Source organism: Oryx dammah, unplaced genomic scaffold, assembly GCF_014754425.2.
Source record: "Oryx dammah isolate SB20612 unplaced genomic scaffold, SCBI_Odam_1.1 HiC_scaffold_26, whole genome shotgun sequence".
Lineage (NCBI taxonomy): Eukaryota > Metazoa > Chordata > Mammalia > Artiodactyla > Bovidae > Oryx > Oryx dammah.
Window position 1 is genome coordinate 21,003,869 of NW_024070210.1, and position 14,706 is coordinate 21,018,574.

Here is a 14,706-nt window from a genome sequence, read left to right on the forward strand (position 1 = left end):
GTTTTATTAATGATCTGGAAGAGCAGAGGAAAGTGACTTTAATTAAATTTGCCAGTGATATTAAAAGATGTCAGGAGCCACTGCTGAGGACACAGACACCTTGCAGATGGCCCTGGGGGCTTTAGGAAAATAATCCAGGGAAAAAATGAGAGGCTGTGGGCTGAGTTGAGGGGTCAGAGGGTCATCATATGCAGAATGTACCCTAGGCTCACCCTCTTTATCTGTATCTGTTCTGTTTCAAATAGATTTCTGACTGATCTTCCTGCTTTGGTTTTGTCCCAGTTACAGCCACCCTAAAACCTATCTAGCCAAATTGGTTTTTCTGGAATACAGATCAGACTATGTCATTCTCCTGTTCAAAATCCTATCATTGGCTTTTCACTGCCCTTAGGATAAAATCCCATCTTCTCAGCCTGGCATATAAGACTTGGCATGAATTGGGTCCTCTCTCTGTGTCCAGCCTCATCTTCTGTCCCTCCTGCCTCACACTGATTTGCCTGTAATCCTATGTACACAGAGGGCTTTCCTGCCCCACGTCTTTGCTTGGGCTGTTCTCTTTGACTCAGATGCCCTTCCCATGTTCTTTCTTTTTTTTCCTCTCTCTCTTTTTTCTTCTTCTTTTTTTAACTAAAGTGCACTCATTCTTGAAGCCTCATTTTAGGGATCACCTCCTTCAGAACGCCTCCCTGAATTCCCAGGTTGGCTCAGTGCCCTGCTTGCGTTCAGCAGCATTCGGCCCACACCTTCACTGATGATAGTAGAAGTGCCTGTGTGCACAGCTCTCCACCCCTGCCCAGTGGGGCCTTGGAGGGAAAACCCCATATCATAGTTTATTTTGTCCGGCGGCCTCTAGGACAGGCCTGGCAAATCACAGGCACTTGTTAATGTTTGTCAAACTGAACTGATAGGAAGGAGAATATTTGGGTGGGAGACGGCCTTGGGCAACCAGGACACCTCCAGGAAACCTGCTACTACTGCTAAGTCGCTTCAGTCGTGTCCAACGCTGAGCAGTCAACTCAACCAAATGGTTGGCTCTCGTGTGAGAGTACGTAGGGCAGCCAGATTGCTTCTAAGACCGCAGAAGATTGGAAGCTGACTGGGGCTTGTGGATGTTCTGCAACAGATTGGGACATCCTCGTAAGGTGGAGTGGTTAGGACCATCAACTTTATGTCATCTCTATGTGAGCTCCGGTTCTGCTACTTCTTTGCTTTATACTTTGAGTAAATGACTCAAATGACTTAACTAAGACTCAGTTTCCCAAAATGTAAAATAGGGATTAAAATAGTACTGATCTCTAACAACAACTAATAGGGTTGTTATGAAGATGAAATAATACGTTCAAACTTTATGCACACAATAACTGCTTTTAAGCATTAGTTACTATCACTAATATCTTCCTTGTTTTGGGCAGTTCTGGGGATCTCAAGCTGGGTCACCTCCATGAGTATGGCTTAGGACTGATTACGAGCCTTCTGGAAACACCAAAGATCAGTTGGGTCTCTAAGGGAGTGCAGTGAACCACCCAGGAGGTAGGGATCCATGTCAGTTGGTGTCTGGGGCTGGAGTTATGGCAAAAAATGACCATTGGCTTGTTCATCAGAGACATCCCCTCTCCCTCTAACTTCTCAGGCAGAAACCATCTCCTGGCAGAGCTGGAGCAACAACTAGGCACCCCCCAGTGGTTTTTCACCTTCAGTTCTAACATCTTAGTGCAGGCAATCCCTAACCACTGTCTTACTTTGTTTTCTTTTATCTGTTCCTTTAGTTCATCTGTTGTCTCAGGGAACACTCTGATTATGACCATGTGATAGCATAGTCCCCATAAAAACCTGTGGCCACAACTGTCTGTGGGACCAAGGAGAATAAAGACCGTCATCCTCCTTAATTGTCCCGGTGGGTATGAGCAGTCGGAGTCCCCGTCCCCCGTCGCTCAGGATAACACTACTACCTGAGTGCCCCCTGCCCCCTGACGGCAGCAGGCCAGCCTCTTCCCTAACCTGTGGTTAGCCCCCCCCTTGGGCCTGGCCAGCTGTGCAGCTGCCACTGCCTGTCACCACGTTGGCTCTTGATCAAAGAGCTGCTCCAGCTGGGCCCACCTGTTGTCTCTTCCTGCGTGGGGCTCATCAGAAGTCACAAAGTGTTGGGTTTTCAGAGGTCAAGGCAAGGAGCCAAGATCTGCGTCTGTCCACAATTCTCCAGGTAGGTGAGTGCTAACCCTATGAATAGGGTCTCTGTGCACATCGCAGGCTATGGGGGCATGTTCAGTCTTTGAATATGGATGCCGATCACCTTCAGCCTCTCTGCTCCTCTACAGTTGATGTCATAGCCTCTTCTCCCCCAAGAGAGGTCAAAGCCCCAAGCACCTGCTGGGGTGACCCCTGGTACCTGGACTAGTGGGGATTATGAGCCTCAGTAGTTGGCTCCCATCCGAGGAATACAAAACCAAGTTAATCCACTTGGGAGGAGGGCCTGCAGGATTACCGTATGCACCAGGGTGTGTCCCAAGGGCAACTTCTCTTTGAGTACAAGCCTTGGCAATTGAAAGAGGTCCTAGGTAGCCTCTAAAATCTAGTGAGGATTTGTCTACGAGGTCTATTTTTTTCTAAATGGCTACGATTCAGATTGTAAAATGACTTTTAAGAAGGCTGATTTCTGAGTGTGTTAGTCTGCTCAGGCTGCCATAACAAAATACCATACACTGAATGGTTTAAACAACGGAAGTTTGTCAGGAGGCTGGGGTTCCAAAATCAAGATACTGACAATTTGATTTCTGGAAAGAGGTCTCTTCCAGGCTTGCAGATGACTGCTTTCTTCCTATGTCCTCACAAAATGGAGTGCTCTCTCTTGTCTTCTTAAATGCCACCAAACCTATTGGATTAGAACTCCACTCTTATGACTTCATTTAGCCTTAATTACCTCCTAAAAGTTCTATCTCCAAATAGAGTCACATCGTGGATTAGGGCTTCAACATAGGAATTGGCAGGGGGATTGTACAATTCCGTCCATAGCAGTGAGGAAGCTTCCCTAGGGCCACATTTATTTATTCCAAAACATACATTTACTGAGCACCTACAAACTACATACTAAGAATACCATGATAAATAGGGTAGACATAGTCTTTGCCTTTTTGTTATAGTTTAATGGATGAGTTAGTCATCAATCATATAATCCCACAAATACATATGTAATTTCAAAATTTTGTAAGTGCCATGAAAAAAAGGAAAGGAGTGGACCATTTTAGAGCGAAGGAAAGTTTTTGTGAGAAAGTGACATTCAAGCTGAGAGCTAAAGCATTGTTATGAGTGGGGGTGCAAAGAAGAAATGATATTTTTGGTCATGGGTCATGTTATGGGCAAAGGTCTTGAGATGGAAAATAAGATGGTGTACTCCAGGGCCTGATGTAAAGGCCATCACTGCAGAAATGCAGTGAGAGGGACAGTGGCAAGAGATGAGGGGGACGAGGAAGAAGGTAGCTCGCACGAGGCTCAGCAGGTCATGGTGAGGATGCAGGTCTTTATATTGAAAGTGAGGGGGAAATGCCGAAAGGCTTCAAATAGGAGAGAAGGAGCACAGGCTTTTTTTGTTTTTGTTTTTTTTAAGATGACTATGGCTATAAGAGAAGATGGAATAGAGAAGGGTCAGAGTTGGAGTGAGTTCAATGAGGAGGTGACTGAGTAAATTCATCAGGTGAAAAGTAATGGGCTGTGTTGGTGAGAGAGATGAGGAGGAAAGTTGATGGGACTCTGTGTTGGACTGGAGAGAGAAAGGCTTGCAAACAGGCAGCGGTTTCCAGGCTGAGAAACTGGGTGGATGGAAGTGCTATTTTCTGAGATAGGAAACAGCAGAGAAGGAGGAGGAGCAAGTAGAGAATAGCAGCATGCTTCCATTACTAACAGGATTCCTACATGCTTGTAACAGAGGTGGAAACATGGGCAAGTTGTTTTTCTTTAAGGTATTGAATAGTTATTTGCAGTCCCATTCCATCTGAATGAGGTAATGAGTAGAAAGATAACTGCAGTTTCAGCTGAATTTCTTCCATTCTTCTGAACTCATGTTCACCTTTTAGTGTCTTGAGGTCAGCAGAGGAGGCTGAATTTCACCCCAAAATCTTGCCTACAGATTAAAAAAACTTATTTAGAGTCACTTGCATGTTGTTTATAGTGCTTCATACCACTTGGCCCTCGTGGTGTTTGGGTTTCAAGTTAGAGTGGCTGACTGATCTTCATCTTCCCGTAACTGGATGCCTAAACTCTTTCATAAGCCTGTCTTGCTGGAGGGCTAAGGACTGCTATGGACTAGGCCTTGGGCACCACTTACACGGCTTCGGTTTAGCTACATGACAGGTAGTATTCACTACAGAATCAATTCTCTTGATTTCTCAAGCAATCTCAGAATTACAACTTGCCTCCCTAAATTTTCATCTGGGGAAGGAGTTTTTCCCAACTGGGCTCAACTGCACACAAAGCAAGGTGTTCCATTTGCAGGAGAGTAGTCCAGGATAACAGTTCAATTCAGCATGTACTCCTATAAACTTATGTTTTGCAAGATTCTTGCGTATGATGACAGTGTGGTAAGGAAGGCTGAAAACCCTAGAAACAGTAGAAGTGGGGATGAAGATTCCTGTAATACTTGGCCAATTTTAAGTTAATTCTTGAGAACTCTCACAGATAACAAAAGGGTTGGGAGGAAGACTAAAGGGATATCAGTTAAATTTCCATTACCAATATTCCCATCTATTTTAAGCCATTTTTCTACTGACTCGACCAGATGGTCCTAAGGACAGAGCAGCTATTTGAGCCTCCCAGTGACATCTATTTTTCCAAGTGAGAGACTGCCCCATATGTTAGTACAATATGTCACTCAAGATGAAGCATCAGTTTTTATTGGTGGGAACCTGCCATTTGTTGTCCTCATTTAAAAAAAAAAGTTTTTATTTTTTATTGGGGGTATAGCTGATTAATAATGTTGTGATAGTTTCAGGTGAACAGCGAAGGGACTCAGCCACACATATACAGGTATCCATTCTCCCCAAACTGTTCTCCTTTTCTTCATGCCTTTTTCTGCCTCTCTGATCTCTTCTAGGTCTCTGGCCTGTCAGGAGGACCATTGGTGCTGCAGCGGAAGCCGGCGGCTAAGTCTTGTGTATGGCGTGGTTAAGGTTGCAGCCTCTCACCTCTGCCTTCCTCCATTTTGGGCTGATTACCTTTGTGCTCTTCCTGAATGGTCTTCGGGCAGAGGCTGGCAGCTCAGGGGATGTGCCCAGCACAGGGCAGAACAATGAGTCCTGTACAGGGTCATCGGACTGCAAGGAGGGTGTCATCTTGCCAATCTGGTACCCAGAGAACCCTTCCCTTGGAGACAAGATTGCCAGGGTCATTGTCTATTTTGTGGCCCTGATATACATGTTCCTCGGGGTGTCCATCATTGCTGATCGCTTCATGGCATCTATTGAAGTCATCACTTCTCAAGAGAGAGAGGTGACTATCAAAAAGCCCAATGGAGAGACCAGCACAACCACCATTAGGGTCTGGAACGAAACTGTCTCCAACCTGACCCTTATGGCCCTGGGTTCCTCTGCTCCTGAGATCCTCCTGTCTTTAATTGAGGTATGCGGTCATGGGTTCATTGCTGGTGATCTGGGACCTTCTACGATTGTCGGCAGTGCAGCCTTCAATATGTTCATTATCATTGGTATCTGCGTCTATGTGATCCCTGATGGAGAGACTCGCAAGATCAAGCACCTACGAGTCTTCTTTGTCACTGCTGCTTGGAGCATCTTTGCCTACATCTGGCTCTATATGATCCTGGCTGTCTTCTCTCCTGGTGTGGTCCAGGTTTGGGAAGGCCTCCTCACTCTCTTCTTCTTTCCAGTGTGTGTCCTTCTGGCCTGGGTGGCAGATAAGCGACTGCTCTTCTACAAATACATGCACAAAAAGTACCGCACAGATAAACACCGAGGAATCATCATAGAGACCGAGGGTGACCACCCGAAGGGCATTGAGATGGATGGGAAAATGATGAATTCCCACTTCCTTGATGGGCACCTGGTGCCCCTGGAAGGGAAGGAAGTGGATGAGTCCCGCAGGGAGATGATACGGATTCTCAAGGATCTGAAGCAAAAACACCCAGAGAAGGACTTAGATCAGCTGGTCGAGATGGCCAACTACTATGCTCTGTCCCATCAGCAGAAGAGTCGTGCCTTCTACCGGATCCAGGCCACCCGCATGATGACTGGCGCGGGCAATATCCTGAAGAAGCATGCAGCAGAACAAGCCAAAAAGACCTCCAGCATGAGCGAGGTGCATGCTGATGAGCCGGAGGACTTTGTCTCCAAAGTCTTCTTTGACCCATGCTCTTACCAGTGCCTGGAGAACTGTGGGGCTGTGCTCCTGACGGTGGTGAGGAAAGGCGGGGACACGTCCAAGACCCTGTATGTGGACTACAAAACAGAGGATGGTTCTGCCAATGCAGGGGCTGACTATGAGTTCACAGAGGGCACTGTGGTTCTAAAGCCTGGAGAGACCCAGAAGGAGTTCTCTGTGGGCATCATCGATGATGACATTTTTGAGGAGGATGAACACTTCTTTGTGAGGCTGAGCAACGTTCGCATGGAGGAGGAGCAGCCTGAGGAGGGGATGTCTCCCAGAGTACGCAATAGTCTTCCCTTGCCTCGGGCTGTCCTGGTGTCCCCTTGTGTGGCCACAGTCACCATCTTGGATGATGACCACGCGGGCATCTTCACTTTTGAATGTGACACTGTTCATGTCAGTGAAAGCATTGGTGTCATGGAGGTCAAGGTTCTGCGGACATCAGGTGCCCGGGGCACAGTCATCGTCCCCTTTAGGACAGTAGAAGGGACCGCCAAGGGTGGTGGTGAGGATTTTGAAGACATATATGGGGAGTTGGAGTTCAAGAATGATGAAACCGTGTAAGTAACCCTTCCATAGTCCATCTGCCTCCATCCCTTGTCACCCCCCTCTCTCTTGCCCCGTGCTTTAAAACTTTTCCTTGTACTCATGTTAATGTCAAACTTTGGTTCCATCACAGGTATACAGGATCAGCAGACACTCCTGCCAGGTTCTGCTTCCAAAATCTCCTTCAGTTTTCTCTCTTTAAATTGTTTTCGGGCAAGGAATGCCGTGGCAGGATCTAAGCACACAGGACCTAAGAACATTTTGTCCACTGAAACTCAAAATGATAGCTGGTGGGGGTGTGGGATGATGGAAGTTCTGCTATCAGATTTGGGGAGAGTCTTGTGATGAAGCAAGATCTAGGAGACTGCTTGGGTCTCTCCTTCCTTCCCTTCTCAGGCCAAGGGCTTACATGAGCTTTGAAGACAGTCCTTTCCATTCTGAATCAGTGATAGTCCAAGCTGGACATCCTCAAGAACGTGAGTGGCATTGGTTTATGTTTTTCCAATACCATAATGCAGTTGTATTATATAAGCAGATTTCAGGCACCACTCTTTCATTTGGAAATTGCAGAATTGATTGAAACTTGGCAGTCTCTTTAAGCATCAATAGGCTTATTTTATGGTGTGAGGCTTGCCCAGTCTAGGTGAAATGAATCAATATGGCTTGAGTCCTGGAGGTATCTTAGAGAAGCAGAGCTCCCAGGGCAGCGGCCACTAGTCTTTAGTCACAGGTCTAAGCTCCAGAATCTGGCTAAGCAGTGGAGTAGAAGCCTCTTAGGAATTGTGGGAAAAAAGACATCTTCTGTGTGGTCATCTCTTTTCACAGTCCAGAGTTCTCCTAAAACACTGCTCAGGTCACTGGCCCATTTAGCCCTTCAGACACCATGGGTCTTATGTTTCTATTGCCTCTGTCACTCTGAGGCCTCTCTGCATTGAAACATCTTGTACTGGGTGTTCTATTCTATTCTCGGATGGATATCTCTAAAGAATAAAGCAGACTGACTCTGCCCAGGAGACCAGACTTTCCAGGGTTGCCAAGAAGGAAGGAGATGAGAAAAGGGAATCTTGTCTCAGAATTGCTGCTCACATCCACAAGCAATAAGCACTAGCAGGGGAATATCGGAGGAACCAAAGGGACACATATAGAAGTGGGAGATGTCAAACTGCTCCAAGAACCTGCTCAAAACACTTTCAGTGGGAAATGAAGGCTCTCATCTGTAAGGTGGAAATAGCAATGCTTTTCTTGCCTCGAGGTGGGCCCTTTTTTGCAGTTCCTCTCAGCTCGAGGATCTTCTGAACTATAGACATAGGCGCTCAGTGTAGGTCATAACCTGCACCAGCCAGAAGGAACAGGGGGATACTGTCCCCTGAAAGGAAATAGCCATTGACAGATTGACTTATTAGAGCCCTGTTTAGTCATTTTGTGGGAAAGGATCATCTCTTGTTAGCATTAATAAAAACCTGTGCCTTTCTAGAGAATACTCTGCCTTTCGGTGTGCCCTGGGGAGGATGCTTATACGTACAAATGAAGGCCCTCACGGCGAGGAAAACCCCCATGAAATTTCATGTGTATTTATGGCAATGTCAGTAGGTAAATTACTGTCAGGCATTAGATGACATCAGCATTGGCCATAACTGGAGAGCCTCGTGGTCCCTCCCATTCAGTACCAATCTGCTGAGGGCACCGAAGAGTAGTGTTTTGAGAGATCAGAAGTTGGGATCCCAATTTCTTCACCTCGTTAGTAATCAACTGTGCACCTGGGATCTCCAAATATGACTAAACCTTCCTCAAACCTATGTATGTTTTCAGCTTGATTACTGTCTTGGTGTAAATGAGCCTCATGAATGATCACTTCTGGGTAATATTGGTTATAAATATGTATGAACTTATACACGTTTGAGATGCTGGCCCAGGTATTCTAAGGTTTCCCATCTTTTCCTTTGCATTATTTTTTTAGACATCAGTAGAATTTAGACTACCCTCTTGGCCTTTTTCACTGCAGAAGAATGAGTCCATAACCTGCTAATCTATTCTCACAAAAGGAGGCCTACTTTTGATACTTGAAATTGTAATTTTACAGCTAGAGACAGTATGATACAGCAAGAAAAGAAACCCATGGGCTCTAAGTATACTCTGTGGATTAGGATTCTGGCTCTAGTACTGATTTAACCACATTGGGGAAATTTTATTAATTTATGAGATTTTTTTTTCCCATTGATAAAAAGGAGATCGTAATGTCACTCTAGCAGATTATAATGATTCATGATATTGTATCCCTGTACATGTTATGTACATGTTATGTACAGGCAATGTCCCCTGTACATGATATGTACTCGGTAAACAAGCTCATTAATAGTAATATTGATGAATTAACACTATTCTTCAGAAGGCACCACTGAGGTAATCAGGTTACTTGATCTTCTGTGTCACCCTAATTAATAAGTCTGCTAGTTTTTTGGTTACCATGAAGGTTACTAATCTAAACTCATAAAATGTTGGAGCGAGAAAGGACCTTAGAATATCATCTAGATATCCGAGAGTAGTGTTTCTCAGATTTTAATGTGCTTGTGAACCAGCCAGGCATCTTGCTAAAATGCAGATTATGACTTCCAGTATCTAAAGTAGGGCTTGAGATTCTTCATTTCTAACAAGCTCCAGATGCTTCTGGTTCCCAGAAGCAGAGCTGAAAGGCTCTAAAACCGTGAAGCCTAGGAAGGAAAGTGGCTCTTCAGATGAGTTGCATGACTGGATCGTGAATGCTTGCTTTCCAGTCCCAGTGTTCAGCCCCATCTTGGCTCGAGTCTAGCTCTTACCCTGAGACGCTGCTAACTGCGGGAACAGTCTGAGCCCTGAGGTTGGAAACTTCGAGGGACTCGGACAGAGCTATGTGATGCCTGGAACAATTTCACTTTCTATTTCCCCACCAAGCCCAGTGGCACTGTCGCTTTTGCCTCACCTATGCTCCACCAACAATATGAGGCCCATGAATTCATGCATTTGGCTTTATGCTTTACTTCTTCAAACGTGTCCTAGGATGGAAAAACAAACTCTGGTGTCTGACAAACAGGTGTGAATCCATCGTGCATCAGCTGTGTAACTTTAACAAGTCATTTCAGCTTCGGAGTCCCAGCGATTTTGTTGCAATGATAGGAACAATAATACCTATCCTTCGAGATTATGATTAGTACTACATACAGATAGTAAGAAAATGCACCTTAGCGCAGTGCCTAAGTGCATCAAAAGTGCTCAGTCACTCAACAGACATTTATTAAATATCTGCTACATCCTAGGTACATTACTAGTACTGGAGAGAAATAAGTGACTAAGATGAGGTGGCATTTTAACTCCCGAGGATCTTATTCTCCAGTGGAGAGGATACAAGGTATACAGACAAATCAAAACAAGTGGGAGAAGTATAGTTTGAGGTTAGCTCAATAAAAGGGGAATGAAAGCTTCTCCTTCTGTGTGTGACACCACTAAAGTTTTAAAGTCACCTTCATCAGAGATGTAGTAGTGAAGTAGGTGAAGGGTGGGGGTGGGTACATAATTACTTTAAACCCACGTTACAATAAACTCGTGATATTGGAGAAGGATGCTGCTGCTGCTAGGTCGCTTCAGTCAGGTCCGACTCTGCGACCCCATAGACGGCAGCCCACCAGGCTCCCCCATCCCTGGGGTTCTCCAGGCAAGAACACTAGAGTGGGTTGCCATTTCCTTCTCCAATGCATGAAAGTAAAAAGTGAAAGTGAAGTCGCTCAGTCATATCCAACTCACAGCGACCCCATGAACTGCAGCCTGCCAGGCTCCTCCATCCATGGGATTTTCCAGGCAAGAGTACTGGAGCGGGTTGCCATTGAGAAGGATACTACTGACATCTTTGTGGTCTGGAAGAATCCTGGTAGTTTGTGACTATGTAGCACATCCTAGGGATTATGGCCTCCAAGCCTCCTACACATTAATCTCACTCACTGAACACGTGACTCACTCCTGTATACCAGGCTCACAGAGCGCCTCTGCAAAAATAAGATTATTACAGCTCATTGACCTTTGGGGTCTCTGGGAATAGCCAAAGACTCAGATGTCAAATATGCAAATAGCAAGATCTACTATAATTAAATAGCATGGGCCTCCTTCAAAGAATGGAGTGTAAGCTGTACCACACATTTCCCAAGCAAATATAGAATGTTGAAACTGGAAGGTATCTGTCCTCCCAGTTTTACAAGTTATGAAATGTGAGAATCTGAGATGCAAAGCGACTTGTCCAAGATCGCACAGGTAGATATGATAGAAAGTTAGACTTTAGAAAGGACTTTTTTGGATGCTACTGATTTAATGTCTCCCCCTCCCCTTTTGGACTTTTCCATTTTATTTTTATCCATCAAAATGTTAACTTTGGAAAGAATATGAAAATTCATGGGTGAAAGATGCCCTGGAAGGACACATCCAGGAGTGTTTTTGTGAGTAATGCCTTAACTAAGAATAATAATATATTATGGACTATTTTTATTCTTTTGGTTCACCTTGAAACTGTTCAGGAAGGAAAATATTGAACTCATAGAAAAAAATTTTAGAAGGTTTATCTTAGTGATCTCTTGCTGAAAAAAGTGACAAGTGTAACTGAGACATCTCTTGGTGATGGTTAACTTTTTACGCTAGACCTTGTTCCATGAAATAGTGCAGTATTTTTTTCAGAATGATGCAGGCCATTCTCTTCCAGGGGTGCTTTCTCTGTAAAGTTTTAGCCAGAGGCATCTTCCCATGAAAACCTATACAAATAAGGAGTTACCCAGGACACAATTTTCACATTCTCCAACTTGACTAAACACAGTCAGGTTTTTGCTTTTTCTTTGGCTCAACAGAGTAATAGGATAATTTTTATCTGGTCATGGAGGAAGATAAGGGGCTTCCCGGGTAGCACTAGTGGTAAAGAACCCTCCTGCCAATGCAGGAGACATAAGAGATGTGAGTTCAATCCCTGGGTTGGGAAGATCCCCTGGAGGAGGGTATGGCAACCCACTCCAGTATTCTTGCCTTGAGAATCCCATGGACAGAGGAGCCTGTCGGGCTACAGTCCACAGAGTCGCAAAGAGTTGGATACGACTGAAGTGACTTAGCACGCACGCATGCATAGAGGAGGACCATTTGTTTCTAGAATGTCCTTTCTGCACTTGAGAAAAATCAGAAGCTGCACACTTAGCGCCGGTGGAAGTGCAATGGAGGTAGAGGTATTTCCCCCTTAGCTGGAATCCTTTTCTTTCTCCTTTCTTCAGCCTGCAGTGCTGATTTCCAGTAACAAGCTCTCTTTGTAGTTGTAGGTAAACAGTCCATCCCCAGAACCATGGCTTCATGGAACTCACAGTGGAGCTATGTGCTTGATTCAGTGATCCTGAAGAAAGAAATCCGTGTTTAAGCAAATTGTTAAATGGGGGAGGGGGGTTTAACAGAATAGTGGAACATTTCAAATAGTTGTTCAACTACAATTTCCTCTCTTTGGGGCACAAGGGAATGATTAGAGGCTATGTGGACTCTTCAGCAGAAGCTTTGGATGTTGCGCCCAGAAAGACCCCAGGTTTTGGTAAAAAATTTTTTCTTTTTCTTAATTACTAAAATTGCCCAAGAATATGTCAAAGAGTGACATATTTCAACTTCAGGATCCATAAAGCACGCCAAATATACTTAAACCTTATATGTCCATAAAGATCGCCAGCAAGCCCAGAGCTTTCCTGGTTTATTTGTTTTAGGGTCTAAGGGTGCAACATCCTTGGCAATTCTGGATCAGGCAGCACTCTCTCTGCTGGACTTGGTCAGGGACCATAGGCAACAGAGCATTCAGCGTGCCTGCCCTGGGTCTTCTCACTTTGGCCTGCCCTCTGGTATGAGAAAATTCGGGGTGTGCAGAGTTGGAGACTCCACCAAGGAGAATGTCAGGTTGGGTTTGAGGAGAAAGGCACACTGTGGTTGGAGATGGTCACATGACCAGCCAATCAGAAAACAAAACAGTCTCAGCCTCAAAGCAGGCTCCCCTGAGCATTGCTTGCAATGATGCTAGTTGGGGCTTTAGGCAGTAATAAAGGAATAACAATAAAGATCCTTCCATGGGCCTTGCTTTGTTTGTCTCAACTCTTCTGGCTCTTCAGGTCAAAGTTTTCTCATTCAGTCAAAAGCATGATAGAAAGGGATACTTGGGCAAAGTGAGATGGGTGAGTGGGGAGGACTCTTCCTTGTCATCCAACTTTCATCAACTTTCCAGGTGTGTTTGGGTCATATATGAGCACTCATTCCTTCCCCATCCTTGGGCTATGCCCCCATCAACTCCACTAGGAATGGAGTAGAATTCAGTGCTACAGTCTTCAGTTTATTCAAGGTGTTATTTTCTTGTCCTTTTAGAAGATAAACTAACCTGTGCTTCCAGAACCAATCAGAAGTCCTAGTGTAGAGCAGTGTGTAACTAATGGTTGGAGAGAGAGAACTCCTTGACCTACAAACAGAGCAAAATCCCTGTATTTAAATTCTGCACCATCCAGAAGCATCTTGCAGGAATCATGTGCTTTGAAAATTTTGCTAAAAGGCCATGAAGGAAAGCACTAGGTAAACATTTTTAGCTGATGTGATAGTTATCATTCATACGAATTATAGTTCCACCCTACCATCTGCCATATACACAAATAGGAAGTTGTCTGGCTAAGAGAAGAAGATAAAGTTGAAGTAAAATTTATTCGTTATGGAAAAATTTGTTTTCCTAAAACTGAGCCATCACTTGGTGAGTGTGTATATTTGAGTTCAGTTTTCAGTGTGGCAGCCTCCTGACCCTCTCTAGTGAAGGGTCAGTCGGCATGGCATGGACACAGGCTGGTTAACCTGCTCTTGCCTGAGCCCAGTTCACTTGCCACTTGGTGACAAGGATTCATGAAGAACCAGTTAGTTATAATGCAGACAGCTCTTTAACATGGATACTTTAGTTGGTACTTTCAAAATGAGTGACATCTTGATAGTAGCTTCCTATTCAGAATATTGGAGAAGGCAATGGCACCCCACTCCAGTCCACAACTTGCTCCGCAGCCATTCAGAATATGGCTGCAGAGCAAGCTGTGGATTAGAGATGATGAATTCTGCCATTTCTTTGTAGTGGTCCATCTTTTTCCAGAGCCCTTGGTCTTCATTGGTCTCCCTTTTGGTTTCCTCCTTGTGTCTCCTGTGTGATTTCTCCTTGGGACCCTCCTGACCCCCTGACCTCCTCTTTTTGAGCTGCAGTCATGGAAGGTGTACCATACCACCATTCCTAGGGCTAACCCTGGACCTGACTACAGATGCTCTATGTGCTCACTCCATTTCCCTGCTTGCACCTCCCTTTTTGCTTGCCTGCTTTCTCTTGCACGGGCTCTCTCTTCTGGAAATCCTCGGCTGCACCCTTCTTTCTTTACTGTCTGTGCTCCAGGAGCCGCTGATGCTCAGGCCATGTTTGCTCTCTTGCTTGAGCTCAGTGACTTCCTCCTCACGCCCTTTAGTCCCATCTCCCGTCTTACTCTTATTCTATTCCCTATGTCCGTCTCCTTCACGCTGTTGGCTTCTGTGTTTGGACCGCCTTCTGTCTGCTGTCTAATCTGTGATTTCTTTGAGTACTGTGGGTATCCCTCAAGAAAGCCTGGCATTTGGATAGAAAGAACTAGCCTCATGATAATACCAAGAAGACTGATATCTCCCAGGAAACAGACCACTCACTCTGGTGCTCTTTTTTTTTTTTTTTCCTTCACCACATAGTATTTGACTTTTAAGACTAGAAGGTTGAATTGT

At 44.9% G+C, this 14,706-nt stretch overlaps 1 protein-coding gene across 6 annotated transcripts in view; it reads left to right on the top strand.

Moving 5' to 3' along the window:
- SLC8A3 (solute carrier family 8 member A3) overlaps positions 1 to 14,706 on the top strand; it is a 164,070-nt gene that overhangs the window by 15,514 nt on the left and 133,850 nt on the right. For all 6 annotated transcript variants that reach the window (XM_040226181.1, XM_040226183.1, XM_040226180.1 and 3 more), the window contains exon 2: positions 5,084 to 6,929. In XM_040226181.1, the coding sequence (XP_040082115.1) occupies positions 5,146 to 6,929 (1,784 nt within the window). In that variant the 5' untranslated portion in view covers positions 5,084 to 5,145. The remainder of the gene's footprint in view (positions 1 to 5,083; positions 6,930 to 14,706) is intronic.